At 43.7% G+C, this 25,706-nt stretch overlaps 1 protein-coding gene across 2 annotated transcripts in view; it reads right to left on the bottom strand.

Moving 5' to 3' along the window:
* plpp3 (phospholipid phosphatase 3) overlaps window positions 1-24,218 on the bottom strand; it is a 29,419-nt gene extending 5,201 nt beyond the window's left edge. Inside the window, exons 1-6 of one of the 2 annotated variants that reach the window (XM_051376931.1) lie at window positions 23,622-24,218; window positions 9,523-9,677; window positions 6,406-6,498; window positions 5,888-6,075; window positions 5,730-5,787; window positions 1,957-2,133 (exon numbers count right to left, since the gene is read on the bottom strand). In XM_051376931.1, the coding sequence (XP_051232891.1) occupies window positions 1,957-2,133; window positions 5,730-5,787; window positions 5,888-6,075; window positions 6,406-6,498; window positions 9,523-9,677; window positions 23,622-23,760 (810 nt within the window). In that variant the 5' untranslated portion in view covers window positions 23,761-24,218. Of the gene's footprint in view, window positions 1-1,956; window positions 2,134-5,729; window positions 5,788-5,887; window positions 6,076-6,405; window positions 6,499-8,964; window positions 9,123-9,522; window positions 9,678-23,621 lie in introns of both variants that reach the window. The other variant, XM_051376930.1, reaches the window with a different exon arrangement.
* Between the last annotated feature and the right edge of the window lie 1,488 nt (window positions 24,219-25,706).

The raw sequence follows: 25,706 nt of genomic DNA, 5'->3' as shown, positions 1-25,706 counted from the left end.
TATATACGACAAGTGCACTGTCAGTTTGTGTTGTTTTGTGTTTTCATGTATGTACACAAGCTCATGCTGGGTTAACAGACCACACTACCCAAGCTGCCATGGGGCTCTTAAGTAACAACTGCTTCTGCTTCACGAAAACATCTTATGAGAATGATTGACTACAAAGTTCTCCAATAACAAAGCAACTACTGCAACTAAAGGTATAAACTAAGAAATGTTTGTCATGCTGTAACAGCGTGTGTTCTCAGTGACCTTCCAGGACAAATCAAAGTCACACATATGAACAGCAAACATGTACATCAAAAGGACACATAAGCAAAGACATTTAAAAGACTGTTTTAACATGTCAGAGCGGGGGAAAATATATGCTCTGACATGATTTCAAAGTGTGAGCTTGTGCTTTTATTCTTACATTTCAAACGTAATATCTCAAAGAATACTGCACACATGTTAGCTTAAGATCTAAAGATGTTCACACTTTGGATTTAGTACTTTCTGCTGGCTTTCTGAGGCACACTGGCGTCATACCTCCTCTGTCCTGCCTCCACTCATCTCCTGTCAGGTCCTTTCTGCTCCGCTGCTTATTGAGAGGCTGAAACAGCCGAGCTAAAGTACTCACAGATGTGTGTTTCTACAAAGACTGAGCAAATCAGAAGGGGCGTCAAGGATTGTTAAACTAACCTCACCGTCTTGATCGGCAGGGGTTTGACTATGATTGTATGTGTGTGTGTGGTGGGTATGCATGTGTATGTGAACAGTGTGTCTATGTGTGTGTGTTAATCTGTCTTTCTGAGGGCTGTGCAATGGCTTGGATTAAACCAACACTCATCCAGAGCCAAGATGTAGACAAGGCTCCTCTCTCTTGTCATTTCCCTCCCTTCCCTCCTCCTGCCAGATCTGCCCATTCAGAGGTCAAGCTCATAAATTGAGCATATTTTTGAAAACATTCTTATTTTTTCTTCTTGTCAAAGCTGATGTCGTCCAGTTGCTACACCCAGCTGGAGGACCGATGATTTTGCCAGAGCGTTAATCGCTGATTTCTACTCCTTGGATCCTTCAATAATCCTGGCATTCAAGGAACTTGGTGTGCTCTGTGTGTGTGTGTGTGTGTGTGTGTGTGAGAGAGTGTGTGAGTGTGCATGTATGTTTTAGCTGTGCCAGAGTCTGCCTAGGCGCCACTACTAAGGTCTTACTGAATTTTATGAATCTAATCTTTTCCACGTTCATGATTTGGATCATGTAGAAAGGTAAGCGTTGCTTGTGTGTGCTTGTTGAGTGTGTGTGTGTGTGTGTGTCTTTCCATACTTTTCCCAAAGGCAGCAGAGTTTAGCAGGGGCCTGCTGTGCTGATAGAACCAGAGCCGCCAAATAAAAAACCCAAAATAATTAACAGCCTCAATCCTGTTTGAAAGGCTTATCCTCTCTCTCTCTCTCTCTTTCTCTTTCGCTCTCTCTCTTTCTTTTTACACTCCCTCTACTTTCCTCTTCACCCGATTTCAATTTTCCTTGGCTCCACCTAGCTTAGTGTAATGATGAGGGTTACGAAAATCATCTGGCAACTGCTGTGACAATATGTCACTAAAGTAGTGAAGAAGGTTGCAGCGTATGGATTCACACTAACACACAAGACACACACAAAAACATGCACACTCGCACACACACTCCTGAACTAGGCTCCAAGCAATGTGTTATTCATTAAAGGGAATCAGATTCTCCTCACTTTGCTGCCTGCTCCATTTCTCTTTTTCAGAAAAAGCAGAGAGGAGAAAAAGAGGGAGCTATGCCGAGGTGAACTTTATTTGAAAGTTGGTCCGTCTGTAGGATCCCCAACGGTCAATTATGGAAAAGTATTAAGTTGCAGTAAGATGTATGCATTCATGCTGTATCACTCATATTTTCATACAGTTTTCATGCGTAAGTTGCATTTATGTGTTTTGATTGACATGTGTGCACTCACTATGCAGTAGGCCACCAGGGCTCCCTGCACAAAGCCTGCCAGGACATCAGTCGGGTGGTGCTTGTGGTCAGAGACACGTGATAGGCCGGTGTAAAAGGCCATCATCAACAGGGTGAACTGGAGCAGCGGGCGGAGGAGACGAGCGCCACGCCATGTAAACCTGGACTGGAGATAGAACTGGGAAGAGAGAGAGAGAAAGCAAATAGTGTTATTTATTTTCTTGAGAGAACAGAATTTAACATGCACAGCTACTGTGTAAATGACATGACATGACTAACCCTTTAAAAGAAGAATTTTCTGATAGTGTAAAACATGTAATCCACATCATATTATTGATGACGTAATGACCTGAACCCTCACACACACCAGGTTGGACATTTTCACAAAAGTCATTAAGTTTAACATATGTTGCACTGACTTTTTAAACCTTCACCTGCTGTGCATGTGTGTCTGTATTATTACTGTCTGAGAGGTCTAGACTGAATCAAAGTGAGCGGACTGGCCCGACCCGCAAAAAAAACACATACTCTCTTCCACAACACACACACTTGAGTGCCTGAGACCCGGACATGACTGATTCATGGTTCAACATCCCAGCTGTAAAAACAGCATGACCACAGAGCCACTGGAATACACACACACATACATACATACCCTGCCATGAACATTTCGGCACTTTATTGGGATAAACTCTTTACCCTCTATTAGAGTAAATAGAAGACAAAGCGGATGCACCCCTACGCTCCACCCGCAGCCAGAAAAACGTTTTCTGGGTCATGATAAAGAATGAGAAGAGCCAAAACAAGTCCAAGGCCACTTTCAGTCGCTCATACATGTGCAAATATATGCACAGCCTCTCGCTTTTCATCCACCTATATGCACAGTGGTTCAGCCCAGGGTCCTCAGACATCCTGTGTTACTGTACCACTTAACTTCCTGTCTCCAGAGACAGAGGGCCTGGGAGAGCCAGCCTCAGCCAAGGTCTACCCAGCCCAAAACCTCCCAACCTGTGTCTTGTAATCAGCTGGGCTAACAATACCTACAGACAGCCGCAGTGCCTCCCACCAACCCCCATCCACTACGAGCCCCTGTAGGTGTGGACGTAAAGCTCCCTCGCACTTCCTCTACGACACTCTGTCATTGTTCTTCTCCTTACGGAAGCAGGGGAAGCGATCCCTCCCATCCCTTCCAGTCTTGCTCTCTCCTCCCTGGCAGGGATGTTTAGACTTCGGGCTTCCTCCGCAGAGGTTCTCAGGTAGCGGGCGAGGGCTACTGATAAGTACTTTTGTCTGACGTCCTGCAGCCATGAATGCAACATCCGGAAACAAAAATTCACACAACATCCTAAACCTCTAAATTTTTAAGCAAACTTTGAAGGAGGTTGTAGGAGAAAGAATGAGCACTTAGCCAAAACAAAGAGTTATGGTGACCAGCCAATCAGCTTAGCCCTATCTGACTGAAGGGCAGTGAGAAACCCAAATAACATGTGATTCAGCAGAAGCATGAACACATAAAGTCATGATAAGCAACTGAGAGGCTTAATGACCTTCTAAAATCTCAAAATGCATTGCCTCTTCATTAAAATCCAGCTCAGACTGAAATAGACTGCCTTTCTGACCCTAGTCATCCTCCCAGAAATTTGTTCTGTGTGTCAAACAGTCAGATCTAAGTAAAACAACAATAAAACACAACAACAAAAAGAGTCCCAGCAGATTCTTATGACAGAGGGAGACAAGAGCGACACAAAGTCTGGTGGTTTCGAAAAGAATCCAGCTCATTCCAGCTGATCTTCCTCTGTCTTTCTTGCTCTGACTCAAAGTGTTAAATAAAAGAAAACACAACAAAGTGGGAAAGAATGAGAACACAGGCTCATTTTACTCAGCAGCCCCCTTCCCTTCCTCTCTTCTGGTTCACACCATGCTTTGAGACAAAAGCATAGTTGTGGTTAAAACCACATATATCACAAACAAACAAATTGGTTTTATTTTAACTAACAACATGCTATCTGCCTCAGTGGTAGTAGGTTCTGTAGGCATAGACAACTCACAGAAATGACCCAGTCTTTTGCTACTGGATAGTATGTGCACAGAGATGTATACACATTAGACTAAACAAAAGACAGCTCAGTGGGACGCATGAATGCACACACACGCTTGTTCATCTGTGGTTGCGGTGTAGCTGTACAGCGTGCCATGAAGTCTGTGCCAGTTATCTGTGTGCCATCTCAGGGGGCTTTTAAGTCTCAGCTCAACCCACATTGGTCACAGGCGCAGTGCTCAGGCATGCTCGGCAGGAAAGGAAGTGCTTCAAACTCACACAGTGTCAATTAGCAAGATGACTGGGGGCTGTGGGAGGGAGTGCCAGGTGACAGCCACACTGTGGAAACACTTTCACCCTGGCGAGCAACAAGGTAGCAAAGATAAGGGCCCAAATTGAGGGAAACAACCCAAGGAAGAGAGGATCCACATTTGTCTGTGCTCGTGGAAAATGGTTTCTTGAGGACAAAAAACAAACCTGAGAATCTGTTTTCACCAGAACTGTTGACGTAATGCATCTAGTGCAGAAAAGAATGGTTGATTCATTGAGTATTTCATTATCCAAATGATTATCATCCTAGATTTTTATTAGCTATACAATGAAACTTACAAAGTAATTATACATCCTCATGTTCTATTGATGGGACTTTAGCTGTTACTAACATTAGACACATGAGAAACACAAGAGTACATATCTAAGGAGTCGTCAGGAGAGTGGGAATTTCTGTGAGTGAAAACATGATGTCAGATGGTTTTTAGCTGGCAAAAACAAAAAATGCAGCAGATTCCTTTTTCCACTAGGAATGCCTCCACTGTGGGCTTTGTTTCAGGCTGGTTTAGTATTCCAAAACATTGACTACAAACTGTTCCTCCTCTCCTCCACTGATTCTGCTCTCCTCTGGTTTGCACCAGCCTCCTCCTCTGGCTACAGTCCTGAGCTCGCCGCAGCTGGAACACTGGTCTCAGACTAGTGTGTCCCTCTGTGGTCTGGATACATCTCCATTCCCTCTTTGTTTTTTCCCCTGCTTTTTATTCATTCTCATCTCTTTTTCGGTCTGACCAGAGGACAGCTGTAGGTTCACCCAGAGGCTGGAAAATACCCACAGCACTCACAGTACCCTCTCACTGCATGACAATACCGTACAAATCACCAGAACTTCCACTGTCAACCCACCGTGAGAACCGAGACCACCTAGTAACCAAGCTTGAGCCAGCCAAGACCCAAAACACTGACTCTCTTCTCCTTTCTTCAGAGGAAGAGAGGGAGGAGATAATTTGGGAGTTATGAGCTGGCAATTGTCTGTGTGTGTAATTAAACTGTTTGAAGCATGAAATGCCTCTAGGGTGCTAAGCCCCACCCGAGACCCACAACAGGTGGAGTGAGAGGGAGAGATTGAGGGAAATGGGAGAGGACGGGAAGTGCACACGCAGCTGCTCTGAAGAAAACAGGTGGAGTGCATCCATCCATTCTCAGAGGAGTAAAAAGGAGAATGAAACTCTTTTATAAACTGAGTATGGAGATAGAGAGGAGCAGGAGGTGGAGAAATGGATAAGAACACTGTTGTGTTTTTTCTTAAAGTGGTGAATCCCTAAATCACAGCCCAACCTTCTTTCCATGACTCCCTCTACAATCTGTAAACCATTGTTTCTGTGGCTCTCAGCATGTGTGCGCTTGCATGAATATGAGTGCGCTGTGATGTGAGTTTGTGTACGTAAGAGAGTTTAATTGTTACTTACAGCCAGGTAAAGCATGGTAAACATCGAAAAAGAGGCATGTCCTGAGAAGAAGGATTTCCTGAGGGGGAGAAAGATCTGTCAGTTTTTCTATTTCAGGAGTATTTTTTAATACACTGTATATTGTATTGTGTATGTGAATGTATTGTGTTTACACAAACCTGGCCTCCTGTACGTCGCTCTCTTCGCCAGTGCAGGTATAGTTAGTGATGTACCCCAATGAACAGTCGATGGTAGAGAAATCTGGTTTACACACATCCAGGAAATGGGGTCTCATGCGACCCACTGACACCTTGGCAATGTCAGTGAATGACTGGCTGACGGCACATCCAAAGAGAAACACTCCCATCTGCAGGATCACACACAATCATGATTGTATAGATTTTATATCAATGTAATTGTCTATGATTGATCGTTAGCTAAGCCAGCAGATAAACACACTGTTTGATACATTCCTTACACTTTTGCTATTGTATCTTTGCTTTGGTGAGTATCACTGTTACGACAGCCCTGTTCACATTGATTCAACATGTGGAATAATCGAAAATTTAACAGGGCTGCTATGCCAAATGATAGTTGCAAAGCTATGATTGGACAATTGCTGTTCAGGGGAGGGGTTTAGCGAATGATCAGTTATGTATGCAACAACAGGTATGAAACACACTTATGGAGAACTCACCTGTTTGTAGAGGGCTGCGACATAGGGATTCCCGACGAAAGACTTAGTTCCCTCATGTAGTTGGTGAATCCTGAAGCATTCTCCGATCACAATCTAAAAGAAAGGATTGCTTTTTTGAAATAAATAGAAAACACTGATAACAAATTCCAGATACAAGGTGCCACTGAGTCTTACAGTCGTACAGACAGTTTACAAACTGATAGCCATGCAGTAAAAATGCTAACGTTTGAGTGTGATCATGCAGGAAAATCTAATTTAATTCCAGACTGAAGTCACAGATTGAGTAGAAAGGATGTGTAAAGAACAGACAGAATGAGTGAGATTCACACACAGACAAACATATAGAATGAGCATGGCCTGCCTTTCCCTCAGGCAGTTTTGATGTGATGTGAGATTATCAATGAGTGTGGACGCTCTGCTCAATGATTTGATGGCGCCTTTTAGGTGAGACATGGAGGATAATAAAACAGAGAAGGCAACGGAAAAAGAAAACTTAAACAAATGATCTTGACTGACCTGACTGAGGAGGATTTACATCAGGGCAATGGTCTGCTATAAGGCTTAAGTCAAGTGGGCTAACCCTGAATCCTGTTTCATTTCATCCAAGCATTTTAAGCAGTGCTGGGGCCCATGGAAAGACCTCATCTACACTGAGGGGGCTTATAACAAGCCAACCCTCGAGGCACGGACATGTCAATCATACCTGAACCACCTGGGGTATCTGACTGACGGACCGGCTGCTCTCCACCACTAACCACATCTCCCTTTCCTTCCTCTATCCACACAAGGCTTCACTCTTTGGCATACGTTCTCACCCAATCTCTCAGGAAAATATTTACCTGCCTATCTGTGAGCCAGCAGACAGTACTGTAATGTGAATAGCATTAAGACTCTAAATGTGTGCACACCTGCAGGCTCAGAGTTTCCCAAACATCCTATGAAGTTAATACAGATACATAATGTTTGTGTATTTACATGCATTGTGTTTGAAGTGTTAGGCTTGATAAACACACCTATCCTGTCTATTGGGTGGTCAGTTGAAAGGTTCATAGCCAAAAGAAACAAACATGGTGGTGTGTTAGTGTGTGTGTGCTATTGTCAATGAATTGTTCTGATCTAGGCTTAAGATTAGAACCACAGGAGGCTGATACAGACCAGAGAAGTTTATTTGGGTTGTCAGCATTTGCATTCAAACCTCTCCTCCCCTTCTCTATCTCCCAGTTTTGGTTTATTCCTACATATCTTGTTGTCTGAGTGCAGACACGGCCATTCTGATCACAGCAGAGGGCTCAATATAGGCCTGATGGGTTTATTTGGTTCGTCAACGTGCATGCTTAGAGAACTCTATCTCGCTATTGCTAACTCTGTTTCTCACAGTAGAAACGCAGCCTGTCAGACATAGATATGTCTGTTGGGATTTCCCTTGCAGAGAGGATAAACAAGAGGCCCAACTGGAATCTGCTACCAGTGCATGTATATGTGTGCATATATTTGTGTGTGTGTGTCTGCATGAGTGAGCATGCGTGTGTGCGTTAAAGGAATGGTGTCGGCATGGTAGTAGACGCCACTAATGGAACACAGCTGTGTGAGACACGCCAGCTTTGCCCACACGTGAACATGTGAGGCAGCTAACTAACACAGGCACAGTCTCCTGGTTCCAATAAGCAGAAGAGCTGAGCTGGTACTGTGTGTGTGTGTGTGTGTGTGTGTGTGTGTGTGTGTGTGTGTGTGTGTGTGTGTGTGTGTGCGTGTGTGCGTGTGTGCCCAACAAGCTGATGGCGAGGAGACGGGTGGTAAAGCGATGTCTCAGTCTGGGAACTTATGAGGGGGCTGTCCCACAAAGAGTCTGGGGGCTGTAAAGATCATCTAGGCTGATCACGTGGCACTAATTGACATACACATACCCCACCACATGTCATTATAACATGTTTCCACTAACCCTGACCCCCCACTATATTCTGCTGGCACTACACTGCAGCCGGAGTCATGGGAATGAAGACATCCATGCTGTTGCTAACTGTTAGACACCTCAGGCGTCATCAGTGAGGCACTACGAGCATGGGAGAGAGCACTGACATATTCACCCGAAGTAATGTGCGGGGCACAGAGGGCACGGAGTCAGGGGGCAGGGATACGAGTGGGAGGTATGAGAATGGATCAAGAACTTGTAAAATCTCTTTGGTCTTTGGCATGCATGAGTCAGCACACACACATAAACACGCATTTCCTAATGTCGCTTGGGGGCCTCCTGCTACCACTGACTCAAAGTAATAAAAACAGGCCATTTCAAATGGCTTGGATGACTCAAAGCTTATACGAAAGAATAAAGAATGACGAAGAAAACATTGTAGAATGAAAGGGAAGGACATATAGAGCACATTTATAGCAAAAGACTGGAGTATTTTAGAAAATACTGCATGATAAGAAATCACTCAAACTTTTTGATTAAAGGTCTATGTTAGAGGGGCTATGTATATCTTTTGGACTAAGAGTTATTAAGAAGTGTCTTTAAGTTGCAGTAAAAGCATCAAACAAAGGGAGGTGTTAAGGTCGACTTACAGAGAAGATGGCAATAAGGATGCCAACACCACAAAGCACGGCATCACTAATGGTGTCGCCCTCTTTTCGGGGGAAGCGGATGGACTCGTCCGAACAGTAAAACCCGCGCTGGTACGGCTTTATGGTGCTAGTCTCAATGATCAGGAAAGGCAGGCTAGCTACAAGAGACACAAGGAAAGAGGGGAGCAAAGAGAGAGAAAGACAGGAAGGGGGAGAGAAGAAAGAAAGCATAAAAGCACCAGGTCAGTCACACAGACATAAACAGAAGAGAACAGGGTAGCACAAGGAGCACGCTGGCACCGGAGGATCATGAGATATGGCAGAAGTGGGTGGGGCTTAAGGATGTCATGTATGGTCAGCTTAGCGAAGGAGTGATGATTCCAAAGTCAAATGCAACTGAAAGCACAAATTACAAACTACAGAAAAGTTACGTCAGCTTTCCTGAACTTTACTACCTTCGCAGCCACCATCATGAACCACCAGCCCTCCCTGTTTCTGCCGTCAGTGTTCCCCAATACCGAGTGCTCTTTGTGTGTGTGGGAAGGGGGGGGGACTTACGGACACCGCGGGCAGTGTCAACCCAACAGAAGTGAGCACTGAGGAGGGAACGGTGCTTTTCTTGTAGGGGTAGTTCAGGCTGGAGTCACTGCAGTAAAGACCCCTCTGGTATGGACGAATAGAGGTACGGTGCAGAACCAGGCTGGGCAGCATAGCTACACACACACATGAATGGATGTATGAACCCACGCACACAAACATACATAAGGATGACACCCAGACACACCCAATACAGGGACTCATACTGCATCATATAGCTACTTACCTGTAAGCTGAAGAAAAAATATTGCATTAAATTACACATTAGCAGACAAAGAACTTCTCAGGTGTGTGTGAGGTTATGCTATCATTGATCAGGCCATTTGCTCAGCAAACCCCCTCCTGCTGCTCCTGTTGACAATGTGACACTAGGCTATTAAGAATTCAAGTTTATTCTTTAGCATTAGGAGATGCCCCCTCCTGACAAAGCAAATACACATTGACGCTCAGGGCTAGGGGTCCATTATTGGAGACAAAAGAAAACCACCAACACGTGGACCATTTCAACACATTGTGAGAACTTCAGTTTAGTGGGTGCAGGAAAAGAGAGTGCCATTCCATGTAGAGTGTCAAAATGTCTGATAAAAACATTTGTTAAAGGAAAATTTCAACATTTAGGGAAATACACTTTTGGGCTTTGTTGCTGAAAGTTCGATGAGAAGATTGATACCACTAGTGATGTAAGTTTTCACCTCTAACTCAACACAAAAAAGCATTGATACCATTCTCTAAGAGTGTTGTCAACCCTCTCATCAAACTTGGAAAGCACTTTGTCCAACTTCCTCAACAACACACTGGACAGTTGAAAGCAGTGCTAAAAGTTGGGTTGATCCCATTAATTTTGTTGTTTGCTTCTTTAACAACACATGCACACACACACACACACTCATTCACACCCACATTTTATTCTGAAAATAAATACACGTCTCCAAATCAAAGTACTACAAATATAGGAGTGCAAACTCTGGCTGGGACTTTCAAAGTTTTCCTGTAGGGATTTTAAAATGTGTGAATACCAAGAAAAACAAAACGAAGCCCACCCAACTATGGAACATATTTCACATGAGAGAATGTTTGGCGTGTACGTACGACCATAGTAGCTCATAAATAGAGGGAGCTCAAGACACGAAGGCGTCCTGAAGACTCACACACCAACATATATATTCAGCATTCAACTCCACTATTCCCGCATGCGGTTCATGTGGTTAGCTCACATCACAGGGATTTCTGACAGTCCAAAATCTACTCATGAATGCTCCTAGAACCGCAGCCATTGTCCCACCAGTGATGGGAGAGGGAGATCGTGTTACTGGTCTGTCGTGAAAAATACAGCACTCACCAGTAACCACTCCTTCTTGAAGACCACCAAACACATTTTCTTATGCATTCTTGTGGACACACACTCAAGGCTCTCACAGGCTCCTTAACATCCACACTGTGACATCTACTCCCACTTGAAAGATGAAAGTGTTATCTCAGGTGTAAATGAATCCATGTGCACACTAATTTGACTCAATATTTTTCTCAATTTTGTCCTTTTTGCATTAATATGTATGGGGTGGTGGTGGTTTTTGACCACAAAAAATTACAATATTGAAAGCTTGAAAGCTCCAATAAAAGAAGCTTTTTTAAAACATGGAAAAACTATGGAAACTTTTGAGGTCCTGAATGAACTTTAATACTCCTTCAAACCTCCAACCCAACCTGAACGAGACCTTACACTAAAGTGCTTGGAAAAAACATGCTACATTTCAATGACAGCCAGGCGTACAACATCTGCTGACGAAAATCACGTGATACGATCTACATTTCTAGAACGGCTACTAAATTGACCTTGGGGGTGAGAATGTAAAGCAATCGCATGAATCTTCTTGTGTGAAAATAACAAAACAATACTTCAAAAACAGCTGAAAGCCACTAAAATGCTATTAAGAGTTTGCAGCATTTTTTAATTGTTTTGTTGTAATCTAAGCTGGCTATTTCTCTCTCCAGTGGTTGGCAGAGGGCAGCAGATGGGATGGTCACTGAGGCAGACACCTGCACAAACAGGGTGCTGCGCCAGGACTCGACAGGCTGCTGGTGGGCCCACACAGGGCTGGGCCAGACTTTGGTGGTGTCTGAGAACCACAATTTCCACACAACAGGCAGGGTTAGCTTTGGGTGAGCCTGTTCACGCCGAATTAGGGGGGCAAGGCAGGGCAGGACAACTAAAGAGTAAATTCTGGTACAGATATGCGTTTCTCTACACGTGAGTCTTATAGCTCAAGGCCCCAGTGAACTTTAATACCTTAAACACAGCGAGAACCCCCATGCGTTAAGTCTGTGCACAAAACGGTTGCTGTTGGGTAAACACTCAGCTGGGGAAAACAATTTTTTCAGAAATCTGATCATGCTTTTTCTCCTGCCAATCTCTGCTCTGTTTTTCCATTTCCTCCTCCTTCTCCTTCCCTCTTTTTCTCCGTCCCTCCACTCTGGCCTACTTGTGGAGGGGGGGATTCACATGCTAATGAGCAGAAGTGAAAGGAGAGGAGGTCATGGGCTTAACAGACATGGGAAGCACACACAGACAAACACACACGCAAACTGGTACTTAAAGCCTAAACCGATCGGTGTACACCATGGGAAACTCAGGAGTTGACCAGCTGAGACAAAAAAGAAAGTGAGAGTGAACGATTGAGCACCTCAACATTATCTATTGAGAATTTATGAAAGCCTCTCTGTCCGCACCCTTCTAAAGCTGTTTTGTGCTGCCCCCCCATGCCATCTCCCTGAAAACAGCCTGTTATGTGGGCATTCTCCTCATACCAAAGTCAGTCCATGAACCTCTCGGCACAAGCTAAAGCATACCCCAGCACTAACCTAAGAGCCCATCTGAGCCCCATCTGCAAACAGCGGTGTGAAGAAATATGACCTCTTTAATGGCAATGGGATAAAGGGCGAATGACCTTCACAGGGTCCGCTGACCCAGAGAGAGGAGGAGAGAGATGGGGGAGTGTCAGAGGAGGGAGAGATAAAAACAAGAAGGGGAGAAAAAGAAAGAGGTGGGCTGGGCTGTTGGCAAAGGCCTGTGGTGCGTCAGTGAATTAAAAAACAACTATTTTACAAGCTCTGTCATGAGGTCAGTAGTATTCAGTGATGCCTGAGATTCTCAAATCACCTGTACTGCTTGCAGACAGTCCTACTTTACTTGTAAAATACTGACACAGAGGAAACTTAACGGCCAATTTTACAGTTGTATCAGGCCGTTTTCACCCTTTGTTTTTATGTCTGTGCCTTGCCAGAGAAGTTCTGTGCTTTTAGAGCCAATGAGCCTTATGAGCTATCAAGCCACTGAGTTGATTTTAAACGGCACAAACAGGCGCCTGAGAATAACTGGTCTGAACACCCCTCAATGGAGAGAAACAGAGAGGGAGGGACAAAAAGTATGGAGAAAAAAAACACACATCCTAAGTGGGTGGTTTGGCGAGTTTGGGGAACAGTTCTATTTGTCTTATCAGATCCCGTCATGCATTTCTCTCTTTCAGTCTATGAGGAGAACGACTGCAAGCCACTAAAGACTACTTACCACAGGTCAGATAGAGAGGGAGAGAGGTATTTCTCTGGCTGGTTGAATCAGTGTTTATATGCAGAGGTCATAGCAAGGCTTTTGTGTATGTGTGTGCGTATGTGCTGTACTTATTTTCCATCCATAAATCCACTCACATGTTCACGCTCCACTGCGTGTTAGAAATCACGGCACAAAGGTATGTTCGTGTGTTTATATATGGTATGTGTGCACATGCTTGTAAGTTTAAGTTCATATATCTAACTTGCTGTGTGTGTGTGTGTGTGTGTGTGTGTGTGTGTGTGTGTGTGTGTGTGTGTGTGTGTGTGTGCGTGTGTGTTTGTGTGTGTGTGTGAGTGTGTTAATGCACACATTTGTGTGAGAGAGATTACACAGCCGGAGCCTGTTTGATTGGCTTAAGAGTTAAATTTGGTATAGCGAGTTAGCGCTTAATTTAGCAGTACTAACACGACTAAGTCTGTTTTTCACATTTCCTTCAGATATAAGGGACGGAAATATGTTGCTTTTAACAGCTCACTACACAGTTAGAACTGGCATATTGATGTATTTCAACAGTCCTCATTAATATTAAGTTCCTCTGTTCTGCTGATTTAGGATCAGCAAGGTCCTATTATTTTTGCTCGTCTTAAGACTGACTATACTTGCCAGAACAGGACACAATAACTATTCTTAAGGCAGCTAAAGGTTTGAGCCTGCTCAAAAGGTTAATTCCACCTGACATGGCACTAATTTCCCTGTAGAGCAACACCTGCGTGTCTGCTGAGACTATAGTGGTGAGCTTCTCCCGCTCTCATGACTCTCTCACCCTTCTGGGTCTCTATTGACATTTTAATGGGCTTTCATGGCTTTCGGGAGCAGAATTAGAATGATATCGTTATTATAGTGAGCGAGCTGGGGTGTCAGCAGTGTGTGTGAGAGGTGAATGGGAGGCGGAGCGGAGCAAAGGAAGAGGTATTGTGGTCTGCTCTAATGGAGGATTTCCTCCTCCTGTCTCTCAAATACACCATGTGACCCGTCCTGACAAGGAGTGGAACCAAGAATTCAGAGGAAGGTTAGAGAGGGCGGAGGCTGGGAGGGGGGCTAGACTCCAAGGACTGACCAGTCAATCAATCAGACTTTGTCTTCTCGTCTTCTATGATTTTTCTCACTGCTTTTCAACACATCAGTAAGAGTGCAGAGTCTGTCTCTTTATCAAACCTCAATGCTCTTTGTTGTCTACAGAAACTTTTATTTTCGTGTCTGTGGCATGAGAATAAAAGATTGTCAAGTCCAGCATAGACTATCGGGCTATATTCCTAATCTTATTTGCTTTGATCTTTTGGCTGCTGATTTTAGTTGTTGAATGAAAAAGATTTTGCAGAAAAACGTATGTGATTACAGCTGAAACAATTAGTTATCAACAGATGAGTTGAAATACTATGACAATCTATTCAGCACATTCTTAAATGTGATAACATGCCTCTTTTGTCAGTTTTATATTGGTGTAAATTGTATATCTGTGGGTTTTGTGCTGTTAATTGGAAAAAACAAAGACTTTCAAGACAACATCTTGAGCTCGGGAAAGTTGTATGGGGCAACTTTTTTCTGTTTTACTATTTTCTTAAAGACGTTTACTTATAGAATATAGATGATTCATAAAAATAAAAAAAATCAACACATTAAACAACAAAAAATATTGCCCTATTTGCTTGTGTTGGACTTGTAAGCCAAATACAAAACTGTATGTATAAAAATGCATTCTAATCTTTTAAACCCTTTACATAACAATTAATCTCAGGGAACTGACACTTCTCATCACAAACTAATAAACAACCTGATCTGTGCCTGTGGGTTGTTATGTACAGATCTGTTACCTTTACTTGTCTATTTCAGGCCAATCCCAGTCTCCTGAGAAAACTTCTGACATACTGCTATCAGTTCAAGCTCCACACACACCCTGCAACATAACCTATGTTGCTATAGGACACTCTAAAGTGGCCTACATTGCCAAAAAGAAGTGTAGATAGTTGCGGTTATTTAATATGTGTGTGACTCTGTGTGTGTGTGTGTGTGTGTGTGTGTGTGTGTGTGTGTGTGTGTGTGTGTGTGTGTGTGTGTGTGTGTGTGTGTGAAGAGAAACACACTGAGTGTCTTTGTTCAATTAGTTAGCCCTCTAGTCCATTCATCTGGATAAATGTCCTCTTCCAGCAACAGTGCAATCCCAGCGTGTGTGTGTGCAATCTCAAGATGATGTATGTGTGCCATTATGTAATAAATATTAGCTGTGTGTGTATGGACTGCGAGAGAGTCTGTGCTGATAATGTCTATCTGATAAAACAAGGGAGCAGAGAGTGCCAGGTCCACTTGTTGGTGCACATTGTTCAGCCAAAATGAAGAGGCAGGTGAGCAGGCAAAGTGGCAAGAGCATATGGGTAGAATGATTTTGGGTGGTCTGTATGGAGATATTGTACATATACTATATGTCAATAAGCCAAATCTTAATGACAACAGTAACTCCTCTAAATGTAATTTCCTCCTCAGCCTTAACATATACCTTAACATTTAGAGAGGGAACACACTTATCAGCATTCAACTAAAATAGCTGTGAGGGTTTTTAAAATGTGGCCTGCCAAGCAGATGCCATGGATGTTTTGAAATTTGTCACACATCCAACACTACACAGTGCTGTAAGCCCACACATTTAACTTCATCTTCAGGTCACTAAAGCTATGAGCGTGAGAATGTGTGGCCTTCCGGACATTTGGGAACAGAGTGCACAGGTTAGCTGAGGTTCAAGACAGACCCTGGAAGTAGCTACAGGGCCAAGGGTCAAAGGTGAGAGATGTGACATAGATCTAGGATCATACTGTAGCACACAAGAGCAGGGCACGCATGTCACTGAAACACTGCCCATTATATCTGTGAGAGTGTGTGCCTGTGTGTGGCTATGTGGGTGTTAAAGTGGATTACTGTGGTTCCACTGGCAACTCCAGCAAAGCCTTTCTCAAACATTTTTAAGTTGTCGACCACAAAGGGCTTTAAAAATGCTTTCACACTCCAAATAAACAAACTCTGCTCCATAAAAACCACCCAGACTTTATCCATATACGCGCAATGGCTAGGAAACATACATTCATAAACACACACATGAACATACACATACGTACACTGATACAGATGTTTGGCCCGAGATATCAGTTCTTTGTTTCCACAAGCTGCTGATGTGTCTCACACATATACAAAGCTCACAAATACACACACCCACACACACACACGCACACAGGAGTGGCTGAGGTCAGCAGAGTGGTGTGCAGAGTGAATCCCTGTCCTTTTTCCCCCTCTGTGTGAATGCTGCAGCGACCGGGGGGCCTCGGGCTAAAGCATGTGCTTACTCAGAGAGATTTTATTCACAGGAATAAATGCCTTTTACACACAGGCATCCGTTGGGACACTCTCTAGGGGACCTTTAGCAGCAGGCACCTGCAAGGGCAGCTTCTGAATGCTGCTGCTGGCTCCATGTTGCTGTTGGCTTGTAGGCACATTTGAGGAGATGTTGGATTCAACAGTGTTTTTTGGGAAATCAACTCTGGTCTACATTAGCAAGTAGAGGAGGCAAGTGGATATTTATAATGTGTTTTTAAAAGATCAGTTACAACCCATCAAGACATTCCTAATGCTCGGCCGCACTGTCAGTTTAGAGAGGAGGATGAACGTACAGCTGCTCGAATGAGGGGAAACTTGATCAGTGCCCAGAGGCCAGATCAGGCTACTTGGCTGGTTGGTTGGGTGGCTGGCTGGGCGTTTCTCTGTTGTTGCCATAATGGCATTATTACCCCCTGGGACAAAAGCCTGGCTGTGGAGAAGAGGGCCGTGGAGTCTTTGAAACCTGACGCCTCTGTCTGGATAATGCCTAAACTTCTCTCCCTACTTTCCTCTCTTTCTTGCACTCCTTCCCCTCATTTACTCCTTAAATATCCTGCTCAACTCTGCAAAAATCACGAAAATCGACTGTGTTTATCCAAAGACAATAGATGTTAAATTGGGGCTACAGTGTGAATGTTCTGCATGATGTTTTGTAGTATTGCGAGGAGCCTCTTTCTCTGTATGTAAACAGGATAGGGCTCAGTGGCTGCAGCACAGATAAGGCCAGCGCCAATAAAGATGCTGAGCTGATTACTACAACAGCGCTGGCCACAGCTGAGAAGATAAGCACTACAGCCCACAATCCAGTCAACAATACTGTTAGAAACAGCAACAGCCATAAACCACTGACAGATAATCAAGTGGACTTGAGTGCCCAGAGAGGAGGGTCTCTCACTCTCTCATCCCTACCTCATTCACTTTTTCCCTCCCTCCATTTCATCCTCCTTCTGTCTGCCACTGGCCTATTGGTCCTTGTTAACGAAACAAAGAGCACTGAGATGCATCAAAAGGGGCATTGTTCTCAGTGAAACAGTGAAATCTCCCTGACCCCCAACCCCCCAATCTCTGGATGCGCACAGCATGTGCATACACACAAATACAGAGGATTGTAGTGGGCAATGTAGTAAGAGAAAGTGACAGACAGAGGGGCCTGTGTCACAGCAGGGTGGAGGCCCAGGCGAGGACAGTGTGCTGTAACAGAGAGCTGTAATGAGGCCTACAGCTCTCAGTCTGCTGGCTATGATGAAGCACTGCTTTATAAGATCATCTGCTGGCTCTGTTCTCATTTACAAGTGCAAGTAGAACTGTTAGTTGTTTAAGCTGCAGATCCCACGTTAATAAGGTTATCTTACATAGATGCATGTAAGATAACCAGCTTTTAAGAGTAAATTTCAAGCACTTTCAAGATACCTAAGACCAAAAATCTTGAAGTCTCTATAGTCATATCTAAATTGTTGCTATAAATGCAATGCGAACATTTTTTTGTTTTTATAAAATTCCTTTATACACATAGCGAATAATTTAGACTGTCATTTCGTTTATTTTAAAAGCTGTTCATATTAACTTTGTATGTTTTGATCAGATTTGATCAGACTTTTAACTTTTAAGAAGAACCTTGATCCTATAAAGACAAACCTCAGAATTCTTATTTTCATGGGTGTAATGGACAATCGTTTATGAATGAGCTCATTGCTCACACACAGATTCCACAAAATATTCATTTACAACACCAACATAAAACAAGCCAAAACACATGCAAGAATGACTGCTAACAAAGGTTTATGGTAGGGTCCAGCCCAGTAATCCTGATTTATCTAAATAAGCAGTTTGAGGGTATAATTAAAGATAAGAGAGTGGAGATAGACAGGAGAGGCAGAAGCTTTACTGCGCTATTGTTGTCAAAGGGTAAACTACAAGCTGTTGTTCATCTATTGTCAAAGTTTAGTCTTCTATTGTGCAATTGAATTGTTTGCTAAGATGGAGGCATTGCGGAGGAGACTTAAAAGAGATGAATGTGTCTGGTTTGTATACCAGCATAAAGAGACACAGTCACATCAGTCAACCTGATGCCTTTGGCTAGCCCACGGGAACCACATGGGACACACACATACATGCACACACACTCAAATGGAGCCACAGATGCCTCACACATGCTACCCACACACACATTGCAGACATAAGCATATACATACGCAGACTCCTTCAGGCCATAGAGTCAATCTAATGACAACTCTGGGCGCTCCCTCTCCCATATAAACTCCCAGGGGACACACATGCACACGCACACACACCTCTAATCGCAGTTCTGCACATACACAAACCCCAAGGGTTTGTCATTTAACTCTTGCACCAGCAGAAAACAGCCACATGTCACAATGACGCCGGGCTGAAAATGTTTGGCCACAATAGCGCCACAAACCTCTATCACAACACATACAAAAATATACATCTACACACTTAAATTACATACATTCTTCAAGGACTAGTAGCCCTATGGCTGCGACTGTTGTCATGAACATCTGCTGATCTTTATCTTATTACATAATACAGTGATGGTCATCTGCCAGAGGACACCCATCACCTTCTAAAGAGCCCTAACCTCGCCTTGTCCTGCAGCCACAACATATACAACATACGCAACATAACCCACCACAGGCCACCCCTACAGCTACAGATAGCACAAGGGGATACATACAGTGATGTAATCTCACTGTAAATACCATATCAGACTATTGTCAGAGCGGAAACTTGAGACTGATGTCACATATATCTCTGTGCGTGTCCATTCAATGTCTGCATGGAGCCCTCGGCTGTGTGCGAGTGCAGGAAATGTCATACGGAGAGCGCTTTAGGCACTTGTCCTATGAGTCTATTTTCTGCCTGACCTTTGACCTTATTTGACAAAAAGAACAATAGATTGACGAGGAGCATCAACAGTGGAACTGAAACACATAGTAAACTTTAATACATCTCTTTCGCAAATACACATGGTCCTTCTGGGAGCTTGTGACAGGAAAGCTTAATGGCAACTAGAAGAAAGTTATCTATTGTGTTGACTGTTACAACACTCAAATTTGTGAGGCTTGACATGTCAGACTTCATGGAGAGAACAGCACAGTGCCATTTTCCCTCACTTATTTCCACCTCTCTTTCACTCTTTGGGCATCTATATCTAGTCAGGTAGTCCAAAGCACTCCTCTTCTCAGTCAGCCCCTGAACAGACAGACTCTGACAATATTTGCCCTTAGATTAAGGTCAGCAACTTTGGACTGGAGCCTGTGTTTGGGTTTGTGTGTGAGGGCCTCCCACTTGTTTGATTACAGTTTTCTACTAAAGATTTGGCAAAAACTACTTATGTTTTGTTGTAAGAAAGATTAGTTTCTGAGATATGGTTTTATATGTACTCAACTTCCATAACAAATACACAAAACTAAACTAACCACATCTTATTGTGTTTAATATCAAAACCAATGATCTTTCATGCCATTTCTCTCCATTAGTGCAAAACCAGTTAACAAGAGGGGAGACACGCTTAAGTGGAGAGGGAGCAGGGAGGGAAAGGAAGGGGGAAAAGAATGGAAATGGGCAGTGAGGTAAAAAAAATTGGACAGGATTTCATTTCACAACCCCACCTACCTCCGACCGACACTACCTTTCCGTTTCCCACCCTTTCCTGAGCACCACTATGCACACACCCACACACACACATCATGCCCCCTGGTTCACACACTCCCAAAATTGCACCAGATGTCACATCAAGAGTCTTTGGCCACGGCACAACAGCCAGATGAAGAATTTGAGAAATTCAGAAAAAATATTTGTAGAGCGGCTCAGGACTGAAGTGGCTGAGGCCTGGAGAGGTAGAGGTTAAACCTCTCCAGCTTTAATGAGGGGCTGTGTGACTGACTGCTGTAATGCTATAGCAGCTAATGGGGAGGCAGTAGTTGGGTATACAGCCATATAGGGTTAATGCTCCAGGGCCAGTTATGAAGCTGATTCCCCGGGGCCAAAAGGTTACACTCCTCCCTGCTGCTAATAACATCTCCACGTCTGTCACTCGTGGAAAATCTCGTCACCAAACACCTGAGTGTATCACAGATCAGAACCGATAGCAAGAAATCTGAGATGCTGATGGAAAAAAAAATGTGTATGAGTGATTGGTCACCATAGCAACATCCAGACAGACTTCATACTGGACTAAAAGTCAGCCAAGCCAGACCTGGACAATCCCTGTTTATATTCTGCAAAAAGGCCCCTGCAGCTCAAACTCTGATTGGCTTCCAAACACAGACGGACACTAATGTATGCGCCCAAGCAAACACACAATGCATAATCTCCTTTGCATTGTGTAAAACTTAATCTGGGTTTAGGTGAGGCTACTTTTAGAGGTACGGTTTCCTGGGAGCTCAACTGGGTGACAATGTGTTTTCACAATAAACATCCCATTTAAAATGGATGATAGTAGCCTACAAGACGTATAGCCATGTTCATGAGTGCATGTGAGACAGAGAAAACGAGAAGAATGAAATTCTGCAGTCTGCGGTGGCGTTTGTGTATTTATAGGGAGTGTATGGCGTTTGTGTGTGCTCCTTATAGCATCGCTAAATCAACTCTGCTGCTTAGTGAGAGTGGAACCCGAGCCAAAGTTAAATCAGCAGATGATTCTTGTGCTCAGCTGCCAAAACTGTACGCTGTAACTCTGGTCTCAGCAGCTCAGTTCTGTGTGAGTGTGTGAGTGTGTGTGTGTGTGTGTGTGTGTGTGTGTGTGTATACATTTTCATTGCCATTCTGATCCTGTTGTGTTTATGCATGATTAGAGTTGATTAGCAGAGGCAACACAAAGAAAGAACCACTTTTTTTAGTTTGTACACATGTGTTTGTGTGTGTGATTATAGATGGCCTCAGATGTCCTTTATGCAAACAGAACAATTAGCAGTGCCTGAGGGTGTGTGACAACCTATAGGAAGGTGTCACTGCATAGACTGTGTGTGTAGCACCAGCTGGCAGATAGGAGCTAATTAAAGGTAATGAGATTTTTATGCATTAACTAGCTCTATAGTGTACACCACCTTGTTCTGATACACACACAGAGCAAAACCCATTCAAGATCAGACATTCTTCTGAGCCCTCTACACACCCACATTCCTCGTTCCTCATTCAGGACCCCTGATAACCCCCCTTTTTCCTGGTCTTTCTTCTTCTCTCTTTTAACTCCCCTGTCCCTCCACCCACTGAACCCCCAATGTTTAACCCCCCCAAAACCACTAAAGTGGGCCAACCAATCATCAATGAGCAGCCAGATTGTGTTTAGCATGACAAAGGAGAATCTGTGTGACCATTTGTGTGTTTACATGCATATGTGTGTGTGTGCGTGTGTATGCCTGTGTCTGTGTGCCTCTGTGTGTCTGTGTGCGTGTGTGTGTGTGTTGTCCTAACATGGCAAAGAGGAGCCGACTGTAGAATTTTTACCAGTGAAGGAAGTTGGTTTATTCAGGAAATTCACTCCACATGTGCTCAAAGCTCATCTACATGTATATGGGTGCAGATGAAACAGCGTATCTCTGTCTGAGGTTCTTTAATAAGCAAACCCAATATAAACCCACTGGAAAACTTTGTGTCTGTCAAGCAGATCTGTTTCGACTACAGAGCACTTAAGAGAATGTGGAGTTAATCTGCACCATTTGTAACATCCTGGGTAATAAAATCCTGTTCCTGTGTGGCGATGTCGCATATTTCGTTACTACTGTTGATGCTTCAGTTTCTCCATATAAAACTGTTGGTGTGGCTCCCACCTGCTCCTCTAATGCCTGGTCAGCCACGCGTCCCGCCTCTCCATCTCCCTCTGTTAGATTGGAGAGGCCTTTCCCTGCCACAACACATGCTTAAGCAATTATTCCACACAGTCCCCTGGACAGAGAGGAAAAGTAGGGCTAGATAGAAAGCTACAGAGAGAGAGGGAGAGAGAGAAAGTAATTTGAAGTGGAGTGATCAGGGGCAGCTGGCCAGGGATTTGCAGGGTTCTGGGAGAGAATGTGTAGAAGTTAAAGCGCAACTCCCCTAATCCTTTTCTAAAAGAGAGAAAGGAGAGACGGAGGGATTGAAAACAGAGAGAAGAGAAAGGGGGGCCACTGGAGCTTGAAACTAAAAGGACTGGGCTACAGTGACAACAGCCAAAAACAAACCAGCTATCAAAGCAACACACACACACATACACACACACACTGAATCTGGATGGGACACCAGCGGAATAACAAGTTAGGACTAACACACAAACTCTACATCACGAACGAGTTGCCCGTTGGAGCAAATCAGAGAAGTAAAGACCCCAAACGTCGCCTCCGCTTCAGTGACAGTTTCATCAGCTATGAATCAATACCTTAATTACACTTCGATTTTTACTTGCATCTCTATGTATGGGCGGCCCTAGCTGGAATGGCACCTCTGGAGGTTTGGGGTCAGACGAACAAGGTTATGAGGGCACAGGAGGGCTGTCACAGGCTATTTAAAGGGCAGTAAAAGGGCAGGTTACAAGACTTCAAAACATTTATGCCCCAGGCATGTTGGTAGGCAGCAGGAGCATCAACTGATAGGGTCCAAGTGATGCTCTGTGGACTTTGAGATGATCAATAATATTACATTTTTTTTTTATCTTGCTGTCTCAGCTGAGAGTCACCATGTCAGTCAGACAGCACAAGTTTCTCTTGTATGTATACATTTATGAATGTGCTCATAAACATGTCCTGTCTGTGTTTATTCTGTGAACTGTATTTGTTTTCTAGCATGAAAGCCTGAACCATTGAGTGCGGTCAGTGTTCTGTTCCGCGCTTCTTCCCCCGGCATGGTGTTGGAGCTGGATGATAAGGGGATGTCTGATGATTAAGTTGTCTTGTGGCCGCAGATAACAGGCAGTACTTTTAAAACGATAAGGCTTTTATTGGCAGACAATTAGAAAGCGCGGGTCCTGTTTAATGTATTTATTGTTTCTTCTCTTCGTGTGAGTTTAAAGTGGCTTGTGGTCCAAATAAAAAAAAAAGTGAACAATTCAAATTATAGCAGAGGTGAATAAACAGCCTCAACTTGATCATAAACTTACCAAGTAGAAGACAGATGATGTCCAGCGCTATTAGCAGCTTCTTCTTACTGTTGTCAACACCATTGTTGTTGTTTAACGTAGAGGTTCCTCCGTTCCTTGTCTCTTGGGCCATTGCTTTCTCATACATATACTTTTGCATTTGAGAACTCCCCGTTTCAGTTCAAAATCCCACACCACGCGTTAGGTGAAGAAACTCTGTCAGGCTCTCAAGTCCTTCAAAGAAATGTCATGCAATTCAGAGGGAGACAAAACTTCCCAACTCGGAGGTCTCGTAAAGTTTCAAATCTGCTGATGTCTCGTACTTTCAGTTTAAAAAAAAATAAAAATATATATGAGTATTAGTATCTGGTGAACGGACCCGCGCCACGGACTCAAGAAAGAAAAGTTGGCTGCGCTCGAAATGAATGGAAAGCCCGCTCCCCTTTATCGCTCCTGGTTCAAACACTTGGAGTGAGTGAGAATTGCGCTGCGCACCGACAGCCGCTCTTGTTATATCAATCCTTCTTCTTCTCCTCCTCCTCCCCCTGCTCTCTTCCAGTTCCCCCAGCAGCTTCAAGGCTCAGCCCTCTTCTCTCAGCTAGCGGCGGGTAATCACCTCCATCCCTGCATGGAAAACTTTCTCAGACTGGAGACCAGGAGGGAGGGGGGGCAAAGGGCAGCGCGGAGGCACAGCGCCCCCAGCGGCCCACTGAGGTACGACAGGCGCACTAGAGCGATAGCGGCTCAGTGTTCATGTTATTGGAAACGGGGAGCTGCTCTCTTCATCCTCAGAATAATTAAAGCAATTCCTTATTTTCCAGTAGGCCTGTGTTTCTTCGGGTAATGTTTATGTTGGAATCCCATATGGGAAAAAAACTATACATTTTGGCCATTTAATAATATTACATAATAAAGTAATATTTAATTCGCCATTACATCCTAAACAAGACGATAAACAAGATTATGTGTGTACTATATTGAATCAGTTTTCTGGGGAAATGTGTAACGGGGACTCGCTGAAAAGGAAAAAGACAAAAACAAACTTTTTCATCTTTTTAATCGACATTTTGTATTTCAACAATACAAATGTACCAGTGGAAAGTCTCATCTGAGTCCAACCAGGCATACACTATCCGAAAAAAATAACGTTTTAAAAGGTATGGGAATTGGTGCTTATATTCTAACTTCGATAAGCGCCAGCTCCACAAATGCTTTCCTATTTGAGAGAGGGCTCAAGCCCTATGCACATGACAGGAGCAGCAGCAGTTCTACGCAGAGGTGTAGTGCAGAGGGTACGCATTTATTTTTCAGTCAGTCAGCATTGGGTACACCAACTTCTGAATCCCCTCTGATGTGCATCATTTAGTAGTGTTCTGCGAACTGCATCACACAAGTTTTCATGACTGGATGGAGGAAAGAATAACTTTAACTTATAATGCAAAGTTACATGGTTATCTCACCCGTCTGTGGGCCAGTATTGATTACGGAATCTGCACCTGTAATGCGGCTAATGTTGACTTTATAATGATACTGCATGAACTCAAGCAGCAGAGGTTAAGTGACAATGTGCAAACAGGCTACTACTGGAACAGTTTTGAGTTAACTAAATATAGTCTTACATGTCATTGTCTGTAACAGGGCGTTTATCCCTTACTGGACAGGCCGCTTAAAAACTAATTTGAGCATAAATGAAAAGAAAACCAACTTCTCCAGGCACCACCCCACTGGTTCCAAGAGTCACACTAGATATGGATACATTGAACGTGCACTGCCACCTAGTGGTTAAATGTGAACGACTCGCCTCGATCTTGTTTGCAACACACCTTTCCCTTCACTTTTCCGACCATTGTTACAGCCCATACTGTTCCAGATTATCAACAATCTGAGGCTTTTAAATAAAATCTGAGTTGTTGGTTTTTGAAACATCTGAGACTTATATGGTAGAGACTGGGAGCCAACAAAATAATAATAATAATAATAATTAATATGACCGTCATATGTCCTCAGGGAGGACATGAACAAGATGGGATCCACCTATTTGTGAGAATAACAATGACAATATGACTGACCTGACAGACCAGCTTGATAGTCCACAAACATACAGGG

This window comes from Dicentrarchus labrax, unplaced genomic scaffold, assembly GCF_905237075.1.
Source record: "Dicentrarchus labrax unplaced genomic scaffold, dlabrax2021, whole genome shotgun sequence".
NCBI classification, from domain to species: Eukaryota; Metazoa; Chordata; class Actinopteri; family Moronidae; genus Dicentrarchus; species Dicentrarchus labrax.
This window is presented reverse-complemented; position numbering and strand designations above follow the sequence as displayed.